At 34.9% G+C, this 24,782-nt stretch overlaps 1 protein-coding gene across 1 annotated transcript in view; it reads right to left on the bottom strand.

The window, feature by feature from the left end:
• The window catches only part of LOC127736121 (angiopoietin-1 receptor-like), a 184,911-nt gene extending 168,510 nt beyond the window's left edge, over positions 1 to 16,401 (bottom strand). Inside the window, exons 1-2 of the mRNA XM_052246664.1 lie at positions 16,306 to 16,401; positions 28 to 272 (exon numbers count right to left, since the gene is read on the bottom strand). Of these exons, the coding sequence (XP_052102624.1) occupies positions 28 to 168 (141 nt within the window). The 5' untranslated portion in view covers positions 169 to 272; positions 16,306 to 16,401. The remainder of the gene's footprint in view (positions 1 to 27; positions 273 to 16,305) is intronic.
• Positions 16,402 to 24,782: the final 8,381 nt, after the last annotated feature.

Below are 24,782 nucleotides of genomic sequence, written 5' to 3'. Positions count from 1 at the left end.
ATACAATTAAAAAACGTTGAAACTTACCTGTTCAAAACACCTTGCCATACACCTTCCTTTTCGTATTTCCTGTGAATAGAACTGGTCATTTACAAAACTCGTAGAATCTACACACAAATTCCATGGAAACTTAAGTATGATAATAAACACGAAGAATACAAAGGCCATATGTATTTTGGAATGTAGAAAGTTTCGACTTTGTGGAATCAATATATAATATTTGTACCGAGTTACGCCTTCGTCAACGATCTTGCTCGTCAGTGATTTGTCTCCTGAAAGAAATAGTGTTTTTATTATTTTATTTGACATTAATGACTAAATAAAAAGAATCAATGAAGGAGATATAATTATAAAACTTATAGACTACGATGAGATGTTTATTTATAATCTTATATATTTTTTTTTGTCAATTCGTATTAACCGGTTGATTTTAGATTGATTGATTGATTGGTGATTGCTTTACACCGCATTAGCACAAAAAAGGCTTTATTCAGATTCTAGATAAATACATAATAAATATGTTTTAACGAAGCAATAGTATAATCGTTGTGAACAAATATGAAAAGTGGACATAACAATAAAATATCAATGGACATCAACGGAATTATAATATGCTGTGAACAACACGTATTAGGGTTGTAAAGCCCAATTCTAATTTAAAGCTCGAAAATAAAATATATGATAGAAAAACAAAGGATCATAGCCTTTATTCTTATTTATTACATTAAAATTTACAGCTTTCGTTAATGTTCCAAAACAGAATCTAACAGAAAAAATTAAAGACATGTGCATTGAGAGACTGTTTCTTGGCTCAATGCCAAACTCCATTTAAATGGTAGCATGACAGTTTTTTGCAGACATTGATTAAACATGAAAAATATTTATTGTTTTCATTAGACGGGTGCGTGCCCTAGAATTAGCTTGACCCACACATTTTGAATAAAAATCCCGGATTACAAAATTGAAAAAAAGTTTTATTACTTTAAACAATATCGATAAGAATAAATCATATATACAGTAGCCCCAAATTATATAATGACATTTTGTCAATAAAGTCGCCAAGACTTATGTATAGGACCAGTTATAACATTTACGGTACAAATTTGTCTGCACCGGATGCGCATCTAGGCAATTAATGTCTCTTCGGTGATGCTCGAGGCCAAAGTTTTAAAATATAATATCATTAAAAAATTAAGAACTTTTAAACCGTAGAATTTTTCAAATTTTGCTTTTATATTATATTATTATTTTTTTTTTTCAAAAATGAAAGAAACAAACGCTTACCACAATGTTGTAATAGTGTAGATGTTATTAAATTCAATACTTAGTATATTCAACCCGAAATTGTGAAACCCTGTAGATTTATGAAATCTATTACTGTGAAAGTCTATCCTCCTGGTAAAAAACAACTATATTCATTTATCGTTTGTCTAGATTTATATTATAGTAGTATGTAACAGTCATTTTTATTTCACACATGCTATATTCAATATTTATTATCATTGTAAAATTATCATGTCTGTAACTATGTATTTGGTTTATGAGAATAATGACCATTCCTTCTTTCATCTTATTGGCTATTTGCGTTAAAAGTAAGTAATGAAAACACAGGCGCTTGGGAAATGGATCGGTCGACCAATATAACTTATTATCGGCTGTTTCCGACAATTGGTATTGCTGAGATATATCATTTGCACCACATTTTATTTTTTTCAAAGGTATTGATTTTGGGTCCGCAATGCTCTTCAACTTCGTACTTTATTTGGCCTTTTTATCTTTTTTTATTCGAGCGTAACTGCTGAGTCTTTTGTAGACGCAACGTGCGTCTGGTGTACAAAATTCTAATACTGGTATCTATGAAGAGTTTATTTACAACCACTGGGTCGATGCCGCTGTTGGTGGAGGTCTCCTCCCCGTAAACCTCCCCGATGGTATCACCAGCCCAGTAGTCAGTTTTTTTCTGTGTAGACATGAATTATCATGGTGATATTTATAAATTAACTGTTTCAAAACTTTAAAAAATTTCAGAAATTCGAATAAATTATCTTAGGTGTATTTGGCAAAACCTTTCGGAATTTTGGATCCTCAATTCTCTTCAACTTCGTATTTTATTTGGCCTTTTAATTTTTTGATTCAAGCGTCACTGATGAGTCTTCCGTAGACTAAACGCGCGTCTGGTGTGCAAAGTTTTAATCATGGTATCTATGATGAGTTTATTTATTTGCGCCACAATTTGGAATTCATTTGCACCAAATTACCTGTTTGAATATTTGTCAATTAACCTATGATTACCTATTATGTGGAATAAACAGGACTAGTATCGTATAAAGAAGAGTGGGGAAATAAAATGACGTTGAACGACAAAATTATTTATTGCTTTCATATATGCAGGATGAGAAGTGCATCAGTATGTTAATTAGATTTCTATCATATCTGAACTGGACCAAACCACAAAAGTTAGAGGGCCAATTACTTCTAAATAAAGATACAATTAACGGTATCGGAGAAACCACATAACTACTGTTATTGTAAAATCGTATATAAATAAGAGCAAGAATACATGAAGTAAGAAAAAATAGGTTTAGGTATTAAGGAATATTTACTTAAAACAAATTAAAACAGAAGAAATAAAAAGTCCATTCCCATGCGCCTTCGATTAAAAATTCAGAAAGTCTATCGGAAACGCAACTCTGTTTGTGAAGTTAGAATTAGCTACTTCATAAAAATCAACTAAGCTGGGCCAAAAGTAAGTTAAACAATATGACTATTTATTTTTTTCTTGACATTACTTTGTAGTAACTCCTGTTTGCATAAGAAGTGTAACCATATTTTCAATGGAGAGCATGATTTCGAATTCCTTGACGGTCAACGGAGAAGAAACGCAACGACAGGGTGTGCATCTCCATTTATACATACATCACTCATAGGTAGACCAGACTTGCCGACAGGATATAAGCAACACTCGTTGGTAGACTAGACGTAGCAACAATGTATGATCTCCCGTCATACATGCAGTACTCGTAGATAGACATGACGCGACGTTATACCTGACAAACTCGAAGATAGACAGGTATGCTCCCCGTTATACATGCAGTAATCGGGGATAGACAAGACGTTACTACAGGGTTTGACTCCCCGTTATACATGCAGTAATCGGGGATAGACAAGACGATACGACAGGGTTTGATTACTCGTTATACATGCAGTAATCGGGGATAGACAAGATGATACAAGGTATGCTCCCCGTTATACATGCAGTAATCGGGGATAGACAAGACGATACGACAGGGTATGCTCTCCGTTATACATGCAGTAATCGGGGGTAGACAAGATGATACGACAAGGTATGCTCCCCGTTATACATGCAGTTATCGGGGATAGACAAGACGTTACTACAAGGTTTGACTCCTCGTTATACATGCAGTAATCGGGGATAGACAAGACGATACGACAGGGTTTGCCTCTCCGTTGTACATGCAGTAATCAGGGATAGACAAGACGAAACGACAGGGTTTGCTCTCCGTTATACATGCAGAAATCTCGGATAGACAAGATGAAACGACCGGGTTTGACTACCCGTTATACATGTAGTGATCGGGGATATACAAGACGATACGACAGGGTTTGACTACCCGTTATACATGTAGTAATCAGGGATAGACAAGACGATACTACAGGGTTTGACTACCCGTTATACATGCAGTATTCGGCGATAGACAAGACGTTACGACAGGGTTTGCCTCTCCGTTATAGATGCAGTAATCGGGGATAGACAAGACGGTACGACAGGGTTTGACTACCCGTTATACATGCAGTAATCGGGGATAGACAAGACGTTACGACAGGGTTTGCCTCTCCGTTATACATGCAGTAATCAGGGATAGACAAGACGTTACGACAGGGTTTGACTACCCATTATACATGCAGTAATCGGGGATAGACAAGACGTTACGACAGGGTTTGCCTCGCTCGTTATACATGCAGTAATCGGGGATAGACAAGACGTTACGACAGGGTTTGCCTCTCCGTTATACATGCAGTAATCAGGGATAGACAAGACGATACGACAGGGTTTGACTACCCGTTATACATGCAGTAATCGGGGATAGACAAGACGTTACGACAGGGTCTGCCTCGCTCGTTATACATGCAGTAATCTGGGATAGACAAGACGTTACGACAGGGTTTGTCTCGCTCGTTATATATGCAGTAATCGGGGATAGACAAGACGCTACAACAAGGTATGCCTCCCCATTATACATGCAGTAATCGGGGATAGACAAGATGATACGACAAGGTTTGCCTCGCTCGTTATACATGCAGTAATCGGGGATAGACAAGACGCTACAACATGGTATGGCTCCCCATTATACATGCAGTAATCGGGGATAGACAAGACGTTACAACAGGGTTTCCCTCGCTCGTTATACATGCAGTAATCGGGGATAGACAAGACGATACGACAGGGTTTGACTACCCGTTATACATGCAGTAATCGGGGATAGACAAGACGATACGACAGGGTTTGATTACCCGTTTTACATGCAGTAATCGGGGATAGACAAGATGATACAAGATATGCTCCCCGTTATACATGCACTAATCGGGGATAGACAAGACGTTACGACAGGGTTTGCTCTCCGTTGTACATACAGAAATCTGGGATAGACAAGATCATACGACAGGGTTTGACTACCCGTTATACATGTAGTGATCGGGGATATACAAGACGATACGACAGGGTTTGACTACCCGTTATACATGTAGTAATCAGGGATAGACAAGACGATACTACAGGGTTTGACTACCCGTTATACATGCAGTATTCGGCGATAGACAAGACGTTACGACAGGGTTTGCCTCTCCGTTATAGATGCAGTAATCGGGGATAGACAAGACGGTACGACAGGGTTTGACTACCCGTTATACATGCAGTAATCGGGGATAGACAAGACGTTACGACAGGGTTTGCCTCTCCGTTATACATGCAGTAATCAGGGATAGACAAGACGTTACGACAGGGTTTGACTACCCATTATACATGCAGTAATCGGGGATAGACAAGACGTTACGACAGGGTTTGCCTCGCTCGTTATACATGCAGTAATCGGGGATAGACAAGACGTTACGACAGGGTTTGCCTCTCCGTTATACATGCAGTAATCAGGGATAGACAAGACGATACGACAGGGTTTGACTACCCGTTATACATGCAGTAATCGGGGATAGACAAGACGTTACGACAGGGTCTGCCTCGCTCGTTATACATGCAGTAATCTGGGATAGACAAGACCTTACGACAGGGTTTGTCTCGCTCGTTATATATGCAGTAATCGGGGATAGACAAGACGCTACAACAAGGTATGCCTCCCCATTATACATGCAGTAATCGGGGATAGACAAGATGATACGACAAGGTTTGCCTCGCTCGTTATACATGCAGTAATCGGGGATAGACAAGACGCTACAACATGGTATGGCTCCCCATTATACATGCAGTAATCGGGGATAGACAAGACGTTACAACAGGGTTTCCCTCGCTCGTTATACATGCAGTAATCGGGGATAGACAAGACGATACGACAGGGTTTGACTACCCGTTATACATGCAGTAATCGGGGATAGACAAGACGATACGACAGGGTTTGATTACCCGTTTTACATGCAGTAATCGGGGATAGACAAGATGATACAAGATATGCTCCCCGTTATACATGCACTAATCGGGGATAGACAAGACGTTACGACAGGGTTTGCTCTCCGTTGTACATACAGAAATCTGGGATAGACAAGATCATACGACAGGGTATGACTACCCGTTATACATGCAGTAATCGGGGATAGACAAGACGATACGACAGGGTTTGATTACCCGTTATACATGCAGTAATCGGGGATAGACAAGATGATACAAGATATGCTCCCCGTTATACATGCACAAATCGGGGATAGACAAGACGTTACGACAGGGTTTGCTCTCCGTTATACATGCAGTAATCGGGGATAGACAAGACGATACGACTGGGTTTGACTACCCGTTATACATGCAGTAATAGGGGATAGACAAGACGAGACGATACTACAGGGTTTGACTACCCGTTATACATGCAGTAATCAGGGATAGACAAGACGACACGACAGGGTTTGACTACCCGTTATACATGCAGTAATCGAGGATAGAAAAGACGTTACGACAGTGTTTGCCTCTACGTTATAGATGCAGTAATCGGGGATAGACAAGACGGTACGACAGGGTTTACCCGTTATACATGCAGTAATCGGGGATAGACAAGACGTTACGACAGGGTTTGCCTCTCCGTTATACATGCAGTAATCAGGGATAGACAAGACGATACGACAGGGTTTGACTACCCGTTTTACATGCAGTAATCGGGGATAGACAAGACGTTACGACAGGGTTTGCCTCGCTCGTTATACATGCAGTAATCGGGGATAGACAAGACGTTACGACAGGGTTTGTCTCGCTCGTTATATATGCAGTAATCGGGGATAGACAAGACGCTACAACAAGGTATGCCTCCCCATTATACATGCAGTAATCGGGGAAAGACAAGATGATACGACAAGGTTTGCCTCGCTCGTTATACATGCAGTAATCGGGGATAGACAAGATGCTACAACATGGTATGCCTCCCCATTATACATGCAGTAATCGGGGATAGACAAGACGTTACGACAGGGTTTGCCTCGCTCGTTATACATGCAGTAATCGGTGATAGACAAGACGTTACGACAGGGTTTGCCTCGCTCGTTATACTTGCAGTAATCGGGGATAGACAAGATGATACAAGATATGCTCCCCGTTATACATGCACTAATCGGGGATAGACAAGACGTTACGACAGGGTTTGCTCTCCGTTATACATACAGAAATCTGGGATAGACAAGATGATACGACAGGGTATGACTACCCGTTATACATGCAGTAATCGGGGATAGACAAGACGATACGACTGGGTTTGACTACCCGTTATACATGCAGTAATCGGGGATAGACAAGACGACACGACAGGGTTTGGCTACCCGTTATACATGCAGTAATCGGGGATAGAAAAGACGTTACGACAGGGTTTGCCTCTACGTTATAGATGCAGTAATCGGGGATAGACAAGACGGTACGACAGGGTTTACCCGTTATACATGCAGTAATCGGGGATAGACAAGACGTTACGACAGGGTTTGTCTCTCCGTTATACATGCAGTAATCAGGGATAGACAAGACGATACGACAGGGTTTGAGTACCCGTTATACATGCAGTAATCGGGGATAGACAAGACGTTACGACAGGGTTTGCCTCGCTCGTTAAACATGCAGTAATCGGGGATAGACAAGACGATACGACAGGGTTTGCCTCTCCGTTATACATGCAGTAATCAGGGATAGACAAGATGATACGACAGGGTTTGACTACCCGTTATACATGAAGTAATCGGGGATAGACAAGACGTTACGACAGAGTTTGCCTCGTTCGTTATACATGCAGTAATCGGGGATAGACAAGACGTTACGACAGGGTTTGCCTCGCTCGTTATAGATGCAGTAATCGGGGATAAACAAGATGATACGACAAGGTTTGCCTCGCTCGTTATACATGCAGTAATCGGGGATAGACAAGATGATACAAGGTATGCTCCCCGTTATACATGCAGTAATCGGGGATAGACAAGACGATACGACGGGGTTTGCCTCGCTCGTTATACATGCAGTAATTGGGGATAGACAAGACGCTACAACAAGGTATGCCTCCCCATTATACATGCAGTAATCGGGGATAGACAAGATGATACGACAAGGTTTGCCTCGCTCGTTATACATGCAGTAATCGGGGATAGACAAGACGCTACAACATGGTATGCCTCCCCATTATACATGCAGTAATCGGGGATAGACAAGACGATACGACGGGGTTTGCCTCGCTCGTTATACATGCAGTAATTGGGGATAGACAAGACGCTACAACAAGGTATGCCTCCCCATTATACATGCAGTAATCGGGGATAGACAAGACGTTACGACAGGGTTTGCCTCGCTCGTTATGAATGCAGTAATCAGGGATAGACAAGACGATACGCCAGGGTTTGCCTCGCTCGTTACACGACAGAATATGCACAGAATATGCCTCGCTCGTTACACATGACGCAATCGAAGATTGAGAAGATGCTACGACAGGGCATGCCTCGCTCGTTACACATGACGTTTTCGAAGATAGACAAGACGCTATCTTGTAAGTACGTTGGGTCTATCATTGAATGCACACGTTGGTTTTATCTCGAAGTAAACATGAAAACATGTTTGGTCTATCACAGAACTACCACGTTGGTGTTATCACAAAGTAAACACGCTGGATCTATCATTGAGTTAACACATTCGGTCTGCGTAGAGTAAACACGTTGGATCTATCACAAAGAAAACATGTTTGGTCTATCACAGAACTCGTTGGTTATACCAGGTTAACACGCTGTGTATATCACAGAGTTAACAAGTTGGATCTATCTTAGAGTAAGCACGTTGGGTCTATCACAGAGCTAGCACGTTGGTGTTATCAGAAAGTAAACACGTTGGGTTTACACAGAGTAAGCACGTTGGTGTTATCAAAAGTAAACACGTTGTGTCTATCACAGAGTAAACACGATGGGTCTAATTTATAGTAAATGTTTATAAATATATGGAAACGGGGAATATGTCAAAGAGACAACAACCCGACCAAAGAACAGAAAACAGCGAGAAAATCCCGCAACCGGAGGCGAACTTCAGCTGGCCCCTAAACAAAAAAGTGAACTAGTTCAGAGAAAATGGACGTCACACTAAACTCCCAAACATATAAATGAACCAAAATTTAAAAAAAACATACAAGGCTAACTATAGTCATTTGAGGTTCTGAGGCATTGTAACAACCTTTTTTTTTGTTATGGCTTGCAGTGATAATCGGTCGTTGTTGGTCATACTCACAATGTCATTATGGTAACCTTTTTATATAAGAATATACTTCGATTTGTGAAATTCTCTAACGCATTAAACATCAAGCAGAAATTCTTTTCAAAGGGTACCCAATGGAATCAATACCTTTAAAGAACTCAACAATCAAACGTCCTGAGATTGATAATGTCTACTTCGATCTGTTCACACTATTCTTATCAATTAAAATTATCGAATACTTTTATTGAGGTTTAAATGTTTGACGAAAACTGCCATTTAATTTTTTTACTATGGTCATATACATTTATTACTATGGAAACTTCATTACTTTATACAGTAAGTAACTGTTACCTATAGATTTGACTAATACATGCATTACTATGGAAACTTCATTACTTTATACAGTAAGTAACTGTTACCTATAGATTTGACTAATACATTTATTACTATGGAAACTTCATTCCTTTATACAGTAAGTAACTGTTACCTATAGATTTGACTAATACATTTATTACTATGGAAACTTCATTACTTTATACAGTAAGTAACTGTTACCTATAGATTTGACTAATACATTTATTACTATGGAAACTTCATTACTTTATACAGTAAGTAACTGTTACCTATAGATTTGACTAATACATTTATTTCTATGGAAACTTCATTACTTTATACAGTAAGTAACTGTTACCTATAGATTTGACTAATACATTTATTACTATGGAAACTTCATTACTTTATACAGTAAGTAACTGTTACCTATAGATTTGACTAATGAAACCCAGTAGTTTACATATGATCAAAAATCGTAATTGGAATATACTTACCAAAACATGAGGGAATCACATGAATTCCAAACACAACCGAGAGAGAGAGAGAGAGAGAGAGAGAGAGACAGACAGACAGACAGACAGACAGACAGACAGACAGAGATTTGAAACAATAAGATAAATTTACACAGCTTCCTTAATTCGGAATGTAACTGCATCGAATTTCAAGTCTTTAAATACATTATGATAGATACAGCATTAGCGGCCATATCATAAAATATATTCATAATCAAATTATATCATTCATAATGATCTTTAAAGACTTAAAAGTCGATGCAGCTACACTCTAATTTAGCTGTGTAAATTTATCTTATTGTCTTAAATCAATTTTATAATTATAGCTCCTTTGAAGTTTTACATTTCATCAATAGTTATCGAAACACAGCAAGTTATAACAATAAAATATATGTTTAACTGCAAAAAGCATTTTTTATTTATTGTGCTACGACACTTTCATAAATATGATTTATTTTTATTCTCTCTAGGCGACACAACTGCATATGATCATATCAAACGGAATGTAATAAACTTGTAAATCTAGAAATCTGAATGCAACAAATTTCTTAAAGTCATTTGATTTTTTGTAATTCAGCAGTTGCTGAAAGTGTTCATATTCTCAATTTGCTTTGTTAAGTTTTTTGGAGTGTGATTTGCACATCAAAATAAAGAGTGGTTGAGTTCTAGGATTTTTTATTTTATTTTCATTTTTTAATATTCGTTGACATTTTTGTGCGCTCATCACCTCCAACAGTTTTCCAAACAGAAAGTTTTTTTTTTACATTTGGAATCATGCTTTAAGATGTACATAATTGTATGATTATAAGTTGCCTGAATTATTGAAAAAAAATACGGGAGGTTGAATTAAGTTAATTCTGACAAAATTTGAATAACGTGTGTGTCCGTTTCACTCGTTCTACGGTTTTCAAGCCAGAAATATTTTTCTTCTCACAGAATATAAAGACAATATAATGATAATATGTATATAATCGGAATTTTAATTTCATTGATTTTTTACAGCATCGAAAAGTTTTATTTTCGTCCCATATTATTGAACTTTTGCAAAATCACTGATTTCGTTATGTTTTTTGTCCTCTGAAAAATAAATGGTGCTGATTTCAGATCTTTTGATAGTTTTTGACGAAATTGACCAGAGCCCTGTTAAGAACCGAGATGACATACAGCTTGGCATATAGCATTTGTCTAATCTTAACATCCGTATGTTGACCTTTATTGAGTCCTTTCTGTTTTGTTTTGTTTTGGTTTTTTGTGTAAGTGTGTTTTGTTGATTTTTAGGGGTTTCTTGTGTTGTCCGGTCTTCATTTTTTTCCTTTTACGAAAAACTTCATAACATGTCAAAAATAGCTGCATTTTGAGATCTTGTTATTTATATTTATATGATCAACAGCTTTACCAAAAAGAAACTTCATATACATGTATATATAAAACATCTTTTAATTTAAATCTGTAGCTTATTCTTGTATTTATTTTACAAGCCACGTAAAATAACAAATTTGTTTTGAAGTTTATTATGGCATGGTATTGGTTGCAAAAATTTGATATTTTTCATTTAAATGCAATATTTTTCATTTAATTGGTATATTTTTTCATTTATATGCAATATTTTTTCATTTATATGCAATATTTTTTCATTTGTATGGTATATTTTTTCATTTAAATGGTATATTTTTTCATTTATATGCAATATTTTTTATTTTAATGGTATAATTTTTCATTTATATGGTATATTTTTTCATTTAAATGCAATATTTTTTATTCAAATGGTATAATTTTTCATTCAAATGGTATAATTTTTCATTCAAATGGTATAATTTTCATTCAAATGCAATAGTTTTTATTCAATTGGTATAAAATGTCATTTGAATGCAATATTTTTTATTCAATTGGTATTATATTAGTTTTTTATTTATATGCAATAATTGCATTATGGGAAATTCTTTGACGTCATAAGGTCAAATTTGCAACAACGTTTGTGATTGGTCGGAAATTGTTTGGATTTCTCCCCTTTCTTTCTAAACATGGGTGACCAAGAATTAAAAAACGCGTCAGAATATCGCCCCTCTAACTAAATCTAACGTTCGTGCGAGTCCTGCACTGGCTGTTAAAATCTTGTGGTCATAACTAGTATTTCTATTGCAAAATTTCGATGGTCAAAACGTTCGGTCCACTTTTCAAAAACCGTTTCATTGTATATGGATTTATATGCAAGTATATCGGGTTTTTAAATAGATTAGACACCGTTGGTTTTCCCGTTTGAATGGTTTTACACTACTAATTTTTGGGGGCCCTTTATAGCTTGCTGTTCGGTTTGAGCCAAGGCTCCGTGTTGAAGACCGTACGTTGACCTTTAATGGTTTACATTTACAAATTATGACTTTGATGGAGAGTTGTCTCATCGGCACTCATACCACATCTTCTTATATGTATATTCAACGTAAACCAGACGTTTCTCAGACTGTTTTCTTTTTTTAATAAATCCTTTGCCGCGCGTTGTGTACTGATTGATAACTCGGTCTGGGAGAACAAGATTTATTTCAGTACCAGTTGTAATTAGGTTTGAGCAAACTTCCAGTAATTGCAAATACTCTTATGTCGGTGCTTTGTGTCTATTGTCTTAATGTTAGTTTTTGTGTGTGTCTCCTACCGATCTTTTGAGTAATTTGCTGATTTGTGCAGGTTGTTATTTTATTGTACCGTTACACCACTGTCCCAGCTTCGGGATGGGTTGCTCACAAACATGTTGTTGTACTGTTACACCGCTGTCCCAGATTAGGGGGAGGATTGGGATCCCGCTAACATGTTTAACCCCGCCACATTCTGTATGTATGTGCTTGTCCCATGTCAGGAGCTTGCAACTCAGTGGTTGCCGTTTGTTGCTTTGTTATACATATTTGTGTTTCGTTCATTTTTTTGTACATTAATTCGGCCGTTAGTTTTCTCGATTGCATTGTTTTACATTTTTGATTTCGGGGCCTATTATAGCTGACTATGCGGTGTAGGCTTTGCTTATTGTCGAAGGCCGTACGGTGACTTATAGCTGTAGATTTCTGTGTCATTTGATCTCTTGTGGAGAGTTGTCTCATCTGCAATCATACCACATCTTCGTTTTTATATCCACCCTGCCATATTCTTTATTTGCCTGTCCCAGGGATGGAGCCTGTAGTTTAATGGTTGTCGTTGGTTCCTGTCTCGACTCATATTTGATATTTTGTAAATTGTTTTGTTATGTATAATTAGGCTGTTAGTTTTTTCGTTTGAATTGTCAGTCACACTTTTAATGTAGGGCCTTTTATAGACGACTTTACAGTATCAGGTTTTTGTCATTGTTGAAGGCCTTACGATTGTCTACAAAAATCATTTGTCTACATGACGGCAAAAAGCTCTACAGAGCTCATGTTTGTAGTATTTCATGTAACCCGAATTAAAATAAATTTTTCTTATCTTATCTTATCTATAATTGCTTACATCCACTTCATATTTGAACTCCGGTGGATAGTTGCCTTATTAGCAATCATATTCCATCTCTTCATTTTTATATTATATACGTGACTTCTAAACTCGTGTTTTCCTGAACAAGCATGAAATAATTTTCACTGGGCGTTAAAATTAGCAACAAACAATCAATCAATTTAAACTTGTGTTAAATTAGAGGAAACCCATTTGATATTTATTTATTTGTTGGGTCGGGGGACAGAAGGATTTCATATATGAATATGGTTGCCTGGTAAGAGCTGAAAAATAGGCATGATTAGCGACAGATTGAAATGAATAATAATGCCCCCTCTCCCCTTCCCCATCCTTCATCTATAAATTTAAACTGACCACCACGGAATAGCCCAATAGTGTTGAAAGTAGCGTAAAACACCAATCAATCAAAATCCCTTCCCTAGAATATCAAATAATCGTCCCTTAACTGTTATTGTCCGTGTAGTTCTTATATTTATCCAGCTTATCGTCCTACAGGGATGTCCTACTAAGGCTGTCATACCATAAAACGTTTATAAAACAGCTCACATTCTAATATATCTGCATTCATAAATTTATTAATTTCATTTAGACTAAACGACGCCATGTTTGTTATGTGCCTCTGCCGTCAACCTATCAAAAAGAAGAGGTGGAAGAGAGCCAGAAGATCTTCCCAATGCAAAAAAAAACAGAAATGGACTTCTTCTGGCTCACTTCCGAAGAACAAAAAAAAACGCGTCCCATTGATATGTTTTAAAAACGCCTTGCCCCTACTTTTTTTCCAAAAAAATGGCATTATTAAATATATAAACATATATATAATCATCAAAATTAAAATGCTATTGTATTTTTATAAGACCTACTTTATTACATGACCTGGGACTAATGACATCTATCTATAAGTCCTAGCATACATTAATTATTATAATATGAATATGTTTCTTGTTTTAATAACCACATATGATGCTATGCATGAGTCACCATTTATCAGGACATGAATTGGGTTTACATAGAGAGGATAAGGGACGACATCAGAAAATCAATGAAGGATAAAAAACTTAATTCAAATAGTTGGGGGGGGAAAATTGCTGCAAGTTTTGTTTAATTAACATCGATTTTATATATATCCTTATTGGTCAATCAATTTTTCCCAAATTAAGAAATTAAATTAAGAGGGGGGGGGGGGGGGGGGGGTCAGTGAAAAAAACTATATGAATTATTTTTTTTTTTATCCTACATTCAACTTTTGATGTCGTCCCTAATGTGCAAAAAAATAGATAAGGGGCGGGACCAAACCTATAGAAAACATAATAAAGAAATGATGAAATATACAGAATACGTTGATTGACTTTTGGTTGCCTTATGTCCAGTGGCAAATATGTCACGCATGTTTAGAACAAATATAATAGAGATCAAAGGATAAAGAATAGAGTGAAATGGTAAAAACTAAAAGATATAGAATTATAGAAACGATCTTTGATCTGAAACCCCCTACCCTCACACACACACCATAACCATTGCTGCCAATACTCGCATATATACATCTCTATACAAATATCTAAATTTGAACCTATCTATTTAAGGGATTCGGAGGCGAGAACAGTAAAAAAAAGCTCAGCAACGAATCCTAAATGTAAAATGATTTGCAGCATAAGACATGAGAGCACATATCATAGATAGTATTAAATATGAAGTTCACGCCTCATATAGTGAAGTCCTATGTCATAGGACAATTGTTGTAACATGGGTTAGTAACTGGTTCCAATTTATCCTGAATTGTCTTTATTAAAGAATTAGTTCCGTAGTATAACAGCTTATGTCTCTACTTGTGGGTTTCTAGTTCTGCTGTCGTAATTAGGTGATTTTTTTTTTCTACATGTAGTAAAAAAGAGGGGGCTTAGTCCAAATAATTGTAACGTCCTGGATGCTTTTTATTCTTTTTTCATGTGCCTTCCTGCAACGTCTCTGAGGATCAAGAAAAGTAAAAAATGATATAGCACTAAAGAACGTCATGATTACATGTATCTGGACTTAGAAGGGGGAGGGGGCTAGCTATGTATTTTTTTTTATTTCAATGTGTAGACTGTAGGAGAGTTTCTTCAGAAAAGGTTTTCATTGGAGGTGTTTTTGCCATGCACGCAGGCATCTGTTTCAGCGCTATCCATGAACAAGTTGTGTGTCAAATTAATTATTATTACTTGTCACTCGCATGTTTTGCTCGTCCTGGCCATTATTGGCATTAACGGCCAGTGCAGGACTCGCACGAACGTTAGATTTAGTTAGAGGGGCGATATTCTGACGCGTTTTTTAATTCTTGGTCACCCATGTTTAGAAAGAAAGGGGAGACATCCAAACAATTTCCGACCAATCACAAACGTTGTTGCAAATTTGACCTTATGACGTCAAAGAATTTCCCATAATGCAATTATTGCATATAAATAAAAAACTACTATACCAATTGAATAAAAAATATTGTATTCAAATGACATTTTATACCAATTGAATAAAAACTATTGCATTTGAATGAAAATTATACCATTTGAATGAAAAATTATACCATTTGAATGAAAAATTATACCATTTGAATAAAAAATATTGCATTTAAATGAAAAAATATACCATATAAATGAAAAATTATACCATTAAAATAAAAAATATTGCATATAAATGAAAAAATATACCATTTAAATGAAAAAATATACCATACAAATGAAAAAATATTGCATATAAATGAAAAAATATTGCATATAAATGAAAAAATATACCAATTAAATGAAAAATATTGCATTTAAATGAAAAATATCAAATTTTTGCAACCAATACCATGCCATAGTTTATAACAAGCGAAATTTCTGTACTACAAGCGAAATTTCTGTACTGATGCGACGAGACTATATCATCATATTCATCTATCAATATTATTTACATTAATTTGAATAGATCGAAGAATTCTACCATTTTTCAAATTCAATGGGAAAATAAGTGCGCTGATCAAGTCATCTCCATTAAATCTAAAGAAATGTCGATTGTACAAAAATATTAATTTCAACTTACTTTGCAAACCCGTCTTTTCTACAACTTGCACTACATTTTGACAAGCAGCTTATTCATATAAGAATTGAATAAATTGACTGCGCTCTTCAGACTTTTGAGACTATCTTTAGGTCATATCAAACTTTTAAATTTTAAATTGGAATTTAAATTTGCAAAGCAAAACATGTAACGCCTTAGTTTAAAAACAAATTACTTTATAAAGAAACGGAATCTATAATGAGACGAAATTGTAATGTATCCTATAGTCAAAATGATAATTGCTTGAAGCTATGGTTGATCTATTTGATAGAGTGAGAAGTCATAAAACTTAAGAAGGCGAGACATGAAAAGTCAACATGGTAGAGCAGGCAGATGCTTCAGGAATTTTTCTTTAGTAGTAACACTACTTTAACTATCGAACTTTTTTCATTTGACCCTTTCTTGTTCAATAAATAGGATTAAAACAAATCAATTCTACGCATGATTAAATGGTAAACAAATCAATTCTACGCATGATTAAATGGTAAACAAATCAATTCTACGCATGATTAAATGGTAAACAAATCAATGCTACGCATGATTAAATGGTAAACTATTTGATTCATCCTTTGAATCGACATCAAATAAAAATATAAAAATATAAAAATATAAAAATATAAAAATTGGATTAAATATATTCAACAACATGTTATTTTATTTGTATTTTATGTTTTAGCGATGATTTCGTTTGCATAATGCCGTTTTACCTCGTAAAACCAACCATCAAAATCAAAACGAAGAAGAAAAATAAACTGCCGAATAGATTCTGATAAAAAGTGTATAATATGATCATACTAAAAGATAGTTAAACGGTGACGTTTATTGTACAACCAGTTCGAAGTCTATCGGCCATTTTCGAAATTCTGTAATACTGTTAGATTTGAAACTTGAAAGACAAAAGGTAATTGCCAGCAGTTCGACATTGTGATATTTTCGTAAAAATTATAGAATAGGTGTGTCGTCTCAACATGAAAATGTGATTTTATCATATTTTACAAACATAATTATTATATCTATATTTAACACATGGGTCATTTTCAAAAACAATTTGAATTTTGAAATCGCAAAATTGAATTAAAGTTACTAATTCAAACAACCCTCTTCATAAGCAAATCAAAACAAACAGTACAATTATAGAAAAACATGTAAAAAGATGCAATCTTGATAATGTCATACAAGACATGAAACATTTATTGATAGGTGGTGCAATATTTTGTCTCTCCTGTTACCATGTTAAAAAGAAATTTTGGGTAATTTAGAAAAGGTTTCGATATAATTTTAAGCTTGTTTTCATATCCAATCAGTTGGTTTTCATTCTGTGTAATGATAGATTATTTGTCAATTTTCCTTTTTGTACTGAAAAATACCTCTAAAAATTTGTTTTCAAATGTTATAAAAATAAACACTAGCAACGCAAGTCTAAGATAGCAATCAATAATGTTCAGCATTTTTTTTCTTTCTAATAAACCTAACATCAATAATTCCCTCGCATGTTGGTTTACTTTTGTCTTCATTTTTTTGGTAACAGGAACGTACGTTAACGATATATCACTATATTAAGTTCTATCCTGTTACCCTTTTTGTCTATCCTGTTACCGATAGCAGTTCAAACAACCAAAAATTTCATTATGTGTAAAACTATATGTGATGATATTTTTTTAAAGACGTTTCTGTCAAATATTGTCTATCCTGTTACTGTAACCATAGTAACCATAGTAACAAGATAGACAAATTTCTTCATTTATGAATGCTGTTATGAAATAACTACTCCCTGTGATGAAGTGATAATGTTTTCTTCTGTGATTTTGGTTTCCCACACGTAATTGCACTTTTTACAAGTATAATATTGGTGTAATTAATAAATATGTTGGTAACAGCATAGACACGCCTAAAGGGTACCCACTATTTTTTTTTTATTTTTCACTAAATGTCTTGAATTTTTTTTCCTCAACACTGTTATGCAAGAAACGTGCTGTGTTAAATTTTAGGAAGCTTTGTGCTTTTGAAATCATCACTGCATAGTTCCATATTCATAGGGATAAAAAAATAACGTTTGATTTAGTAGCGATAACAGGATATATAGACATGCATTTCATGTACGTCGATTGAAATTAGTTTGTAGAAAAATGTTACATAGAATAATAAAGAAGCTGTGATTTTTCGTTAGAGTTTTTATTAACATTCTGAAATAGTTCCTTTTGCAGATAGCAAGGCAATCAGAAAATAGGGAGAAAATCATTTGAAATGTGTTACCCCGACATTGTACGCACAGAAATTACACAACAATCGGACTTTGATATATTTTAATCTTATCAAAAAAGACTGATCTTAATCGTGTTTATTATTGATGTTCCGACTCATAAATCCTACAAACTTTCGTTTAAATACTTACAACTGTATTTTCCTTTTAAATTTTTTTTTTTAGCATTGGCGTACTGAAAATTCGACATTTTTTTTAAATGATCCATATCATATAACATTTTAATTTTATTCAACATTTTCCGTTTCTCCCTTAAATTTTACAAAAGACCTATTGCACAAATTTGTCAGTGCCCATAATAATCTAGGATAGTTCAAATTTGTGACAGACAACAAATTTTAAAAATCAATGTTATTTCCGAAATGTGATTGTTTTGAAGTTTAATTTAAGACTTTAATTTCCTGGGAATCGCCCAGATATTCAATAATTTGCATCAAGTTGTCAGTGTATCCCCAAAATGTTACCAAGTTAAAAATGAATGTTTTGCACGAAACGTCAATGCAACATTATAATTTATTTACATTGACCGAAAGTGTCGCATGTATATGTCTTTTGTCTTTGACACGTTCTGCATAATAATATAATTTTATAAGTTAAAGACATATTACGAAAAATTTTACTTCCATCAATTTTTGTAAACCATGTGCTGATCTTAAAAGCGTTAATAATGTCGGATAAAAAAATTAACTTATATAATGCGAAAGTTTTTTATTTTTAATACTAATAGATTGTGTTGATGGGTGTATATTTTTGTCGTATAACATATAACTATTTTCGATTGTGTGATGTAATATTTTCTACAACCGTTCTAGATTAATGGAGAAATAAGTAAAAAGGCACATGAAAATGGTGAATTGAGTGAACCTTGCTACGAATTTGTTTAATTTCTTTTTAAATTGTGCACATTGTACGGAAAGAAAAGCACGGAAAGAAAGATATTAACACAGAGATTGCATGGCTAGTCACTATGAGCACCTCAATATTTGCATTTCTGTGCATGGAACGAAAGAAATGGGTCATGTCAAAATGGAAGGACCCTGTTTCGTCAATGTTGTTTATTACATAAGGACTCGGTTTTGTCTCAGTATAGGACCCGGTTTTGTTTTGTTTTGAAACCACAAATTTATGAAAAGCTACGTTAACACGAATCTGAACATTGCCCATCGGAAGAAATTAAATATGTGAGTCAAAAAGATGTTATAAAGATGTTATTGCAATACAAACATGTCGTGTTAAAATATATTTCAAACAGGAACTTTTCGAAATAGGGAGTAGACATTTTTGAATATTATACGTATACCTTATTGAACTTATCTTCGAACTAAATTTAAATGGAAATAAATACTTTATAGTATGTACATTTGTACTTACATTAATTCCTTATGATATGAAAAAGATGTGATGTGATTGACAATGAGACAGCTCTTCACAAGAGACCAAATGACACAGAAATTAACAACTAAAGGTCACCGTACGGCCTTCAACAATGAGCAAAGCCCATACCGCAAAGTCAGCTATAAAAGGCCCCGAATTGACATTTGTAAAACAATTCAAACGAGAAAACTAACGTCCTAAATTATGTACAAAAAATGAACGAAAAACAAATATGTAACACAGCAACAAACGACAACCACTGAATTACAGGCTCCTGACTTAGGACAGGTACATATATACGGAATATGGCGGGGTTAAACATGTTAGCGGGATCCCAACCCCCCACCCCCCACCCCCTTACCTGGGAAATTGGTGTAACAGTACAACATAAGAACGAACTATAAAAATCAGTTGAAAAATGCTTAACTCATCAGATGGATACAAATAGAAATACATCTCACAAATGTTTGTTTATTTTCTATACTACTGTAATGATGTAAAAATAAGAAGATATGGAATGATTGTGTAACCATATCAATTTATCAAAAGAGTAAGGATAGTATGCTTTACTATACTATACGCTATGTTTACAATATATTTACTCATTCGTTCATCCATTGACGGACAGTGAGAGAAAAAGCTCCGTTTTGAAGGCCGTACTTTGACATTTTAATTTATTTCCATTTAAATTTAGTTCGAAGATAAGTTCAATAAGGTATACGTATAGCATTCAATGGTTTACTCTTACAAATTGTGACTTGGATGGAGAGTTGTCTCATTGGCACTCATACCACATTTTCTTATATCTATTAGAACGTTTTGGATATCTTAAATCAAAATGGTTGCCTTTCGAACGTGTATTTTATGTCCGCTTCAAAATACATAAGTTCTAAACTTCCCTACTAGAAACGTAATGATTATATCATGCCATGCTATACGCATTTTAACATGGGTAGGTAGGCATTATATTTGTCAATATTCTATACCTTGCTAACGCTTGGTATAAAAATTTAAACAAATATAATGCCTACCTATGTTAAAATGATCATTGAGCATGGCATGAAAGAATTATTTCTTTTAATAAAAAAAAGTTGGTAAAGTTGCAACATTATAACGCCCAATATCTTTGTCTTCGTCTTCGTCTTCGTAGAACAACCTAAGTGGCATCCAACAATGAGAAACACCCATACGGCATAGCAAGCTAAAAAAGGCACCGCAATGAAAACTGTAAAAAAAAAACTAATGTGAAAACTAACAACCTGATTTATGTACAAAATAAAAAACGAAATACAAATGTATGACATACAGCAACAAAAGACAACCACCGATTTACAGGCTCCTGGATTTGGTACCGGCACATACAGAATGGCGGGGTTGAACGTGTAAGCGCCCCCCCCCCAAAAAAAAAAACCAAACAAACAAAAAAAAAACTGGTATAACAGCACAACATATGAACAAAAATTCAGTGAGTTGAAAAAGGCTTAACTCATTTGATTACAGAGCCCCTATAGTAAATATGCGATTGGCGGCTCTCTCTATTTTTTCGTCTTTTATTAAATTTTATGATGGTATACGATATAGTTACATTATATCAGTGGCGGATCCAGGAGGTAGAGGGAGTACGCCGACCCCTCCCCCCACTTTTTGGTGGCTAGAAATAATTATTTTATCATGTTTTTTACGATTTATATATGATATTTTTTTTTAGCATAAAATCGTTAATAAAAAGTTCCCCTTGCTACGCTCGGCGGTATAAAATCCGTTTATGAATAAGCCCCTTTCAAAAATCATGCCTCGGTCCGCCTTTGCATATTGACAATTTTAAACTTGACCAACGTGCTTAAATTGTAGAACATTTGTCAATGAACGATAACCATTATACAATGAAGAGATAAACCTATATATAATATAGTTGTACTATATAGGGCAGTTGTTAACAACTTGATATTAGTGCATTAAAGAATTTGTTAATGTTAAAAAAAATTAAGAAGAAGAAAAAAAGAGATAAACAACGTTTATTCATACAATTACTAATCAAATAATCATCATTGCAATTTCCGGATGGCCTAAGACTATTATACTAACTTATACTTAGTATTATTGTAACAAGGAGGGGTAAACAGATTTTTAACGCACTATTATTGTGATCCTTTGCGCCGCATGAAAATTCCTTTTCTTGGGCGATTCTGCATGCATATACATTTTTCTTATTCTCTTGCTTTATAATGAACGTTTAGTTTTAGAATATTTATTTTAAAACGATCATACTGTCTCTCCCTTTAAGTAGAGCGGAACTTTATGAAAACCATCTTGTTGTCCCAGAAAATCACTTATCAAATGTGCGTCCTTAAATTTTCAAGGCCGTACACTATTTAAGTTTGAACACTTAAATTTACATAGTTGATATAAAAAAAATCTAATTGCGTTACAAAACCTTCATTTCTTTTTAATTTTTCCTTTTTTTTTTTATATACAAAACAAATTTGAAATTTGCTTTGTTCTAATATAGCAGGAATTCAAGTGTTTACGGATTCAAAAAGGTTATAAGTTATCCTCTGAAAGAAAATGTTTTTCAACGATCCCTCAAACTGCTGTTGAACGCCATATTTTAATTTTCGTCATGCGATTATGCATTATTTTCTATGACAAAACCGGGTCTGCTTTGTGAAATTTAAGGACAAAACCGGGTCGTACACATTGACAATACAGGGTGTTTCAATTTTGACATGACCCACTTCTTTCATTTCATGCACAGACATGCAAATATTGAGGTGTTCATAGTGACAAGTCTTGAAATCACCGAGTTAATATCTTTCTTTCCGTACCTTTCTTTCCGTACAATGTGCTCAATTTAAAGAGAAATTAAACAAATTCGAGGCAGGGTTCACTCAATTCACAATTTTCATGTGCCTTTTTACTTATTTCTCCATAAATCTAAAACGGTTGTAGAAAATATTACATCACACTATCGAAAATAGTTATATGTGTATGTATATTCTTCAATATCATTAAAACAATATAAATAAACAGAATTTCTACCTTTCTCTGTCTGTTGATTGTCCGTCACCGAACCGGACATTAGATATTATTGAGTCCAAACATTTTTCGCCGGGGTAGTTTAGACACAGTGGAATAATACTCAGTATGGCTTCATGACATTTTAAGGGCTGTAAATCATTCAATCATTTAACACGAACAATTCCAAACTGAAGTTTTCATTTAAATAAATTACAAAGTTCACGATCTATTCTAAACGGTAAACTTATAGTTTTAAGTTCTATTTCTGCACCGGATAAATGGGGCGCACTTTTTCTGAAACACACTGATATTAATCGTAATCACGGACTGTACTTGGAACTAGGTCTATAGGCTCTTAAGAGACTGTGTCCAGAGGCGGATCCAGGATTTTAGGTTAGGAGGGCGTAAACGTAAATTTTTTTGAGGTAAAATTGTCGAAATATTTTTTATTAAGCTGAGGACAATCCATGCTTTGCAAATTTTAGAGGGGCGCACGCCAGCCACGCCCCCGCCTGAATCCGCCCCTGGTGTCGCTCACCTTATCTAACAATGGCCACTTCTTAATAAAAATCATCATTAAAGGGGAATTACTCTGATAAGAGTTAACTGACAATTTCGGTCATGATGACATATTTGTAGATCTTATCCTGTTGATAATTTTTCCTTTTTAAGTTTCTATTTATCTATTGTAATTTTCAAGATAATAGGCAAAAAATGCATAAACATGTGAAACTCATTTAGGGGCACTCAAATAACGAGTCTACTGAAGATTTCGACCGTTATTGCTTATTTGTAGATCTTGTCTTGCTGATCATTTAATTGTGCTTTTTAAAGTTTCTATCTAACTATTACAGTTTTCAAGATAATAGAGAAAAAAACGGGAAAAATGGAGAAAATCGTCATTAATGGGCAATAACTTCAACAAGGAGTCGACTAACGATTTCAGTTATGTTTGACTTATAAGTAGATCTTGTCTTGCTGATCATTTTTGCGTTTTGAAGTTTCTATCTATCCATTATAGCTTTTAAGATACTATGCAAAAAACGGAATAAATTGGATAAGATCATCAGTAAAGGGCAACAACTCTCATAAGGAGTCGTCTGGCGATTTTGGTCATGTTGACTCATTTGTAGAACTTGTTTTACTGATCATTTTTGCTTTTTAAAGTTTCTATCTATCTACAATTTTCGAGATGATAAGCAAAATTTTTCATTTAAGGGCAATAGCTCCTATCAGAAGTCGTCTGACAGTATTAACTTAAATGAACAATAGCTATAAGTAGAGCTTAAAAAACATTTTTGCCGGCAAGTGATAACTGTAGACTACCCGGTCACCGAGGCCTCTAGATCTAATTGGATGATGTTTTAAAGCTTTAGTTTTCATAAATGTAAATTGTCTATTATGTGCAAACAATTTTTTTCTCGGCATTTGGATTTTCTTTGCGGTTGATATTTCGCTATCTTTCATATATTTCAAGATTTCAAATTTCAATCCTTAAAAGATAAGGAGATTTGGTATGATGGTCAATAAAATAACTATCCACCAGAGTTCCAATAACGAAATGGTAAGCGACAAAAAGTCACCATACGACCTTCATTCAACAATGAGCAAAATCCATACCGTATAGTCATAAAAGGCCTTGACATGACAAAATGTTCATATGGGAAAACGAACGGCCTTATTTATCGGACAAAACAAAACACGAAAAAAAACAGATCAGACAGCAACAAAAGACAACCACTGAATTATAGGTTGAAGGCTTGGGACAAGCAAATGAAGAATATGGTGGGAATGAGGATAAGAGCTC

Source organism: Mytilus californianus, unplaced genomic scaffold (assembly GCF_021869535.1).
Source record: "Mytilus californianus isolate M0D057914Y unplaced genomic scaffold, xbMytCali1.0.p SCAF_3, whole genome shotgun sequence".
Lineage (NCBI taxonomy): Eukaryota > Metazoa > Mollusca > Bivalvia > Mytilida > Mytilidae > Mytilus > Mytilus californianus.
This window is presented reverse-complemented; position numbering and strand designations above follow the sequence as displayed.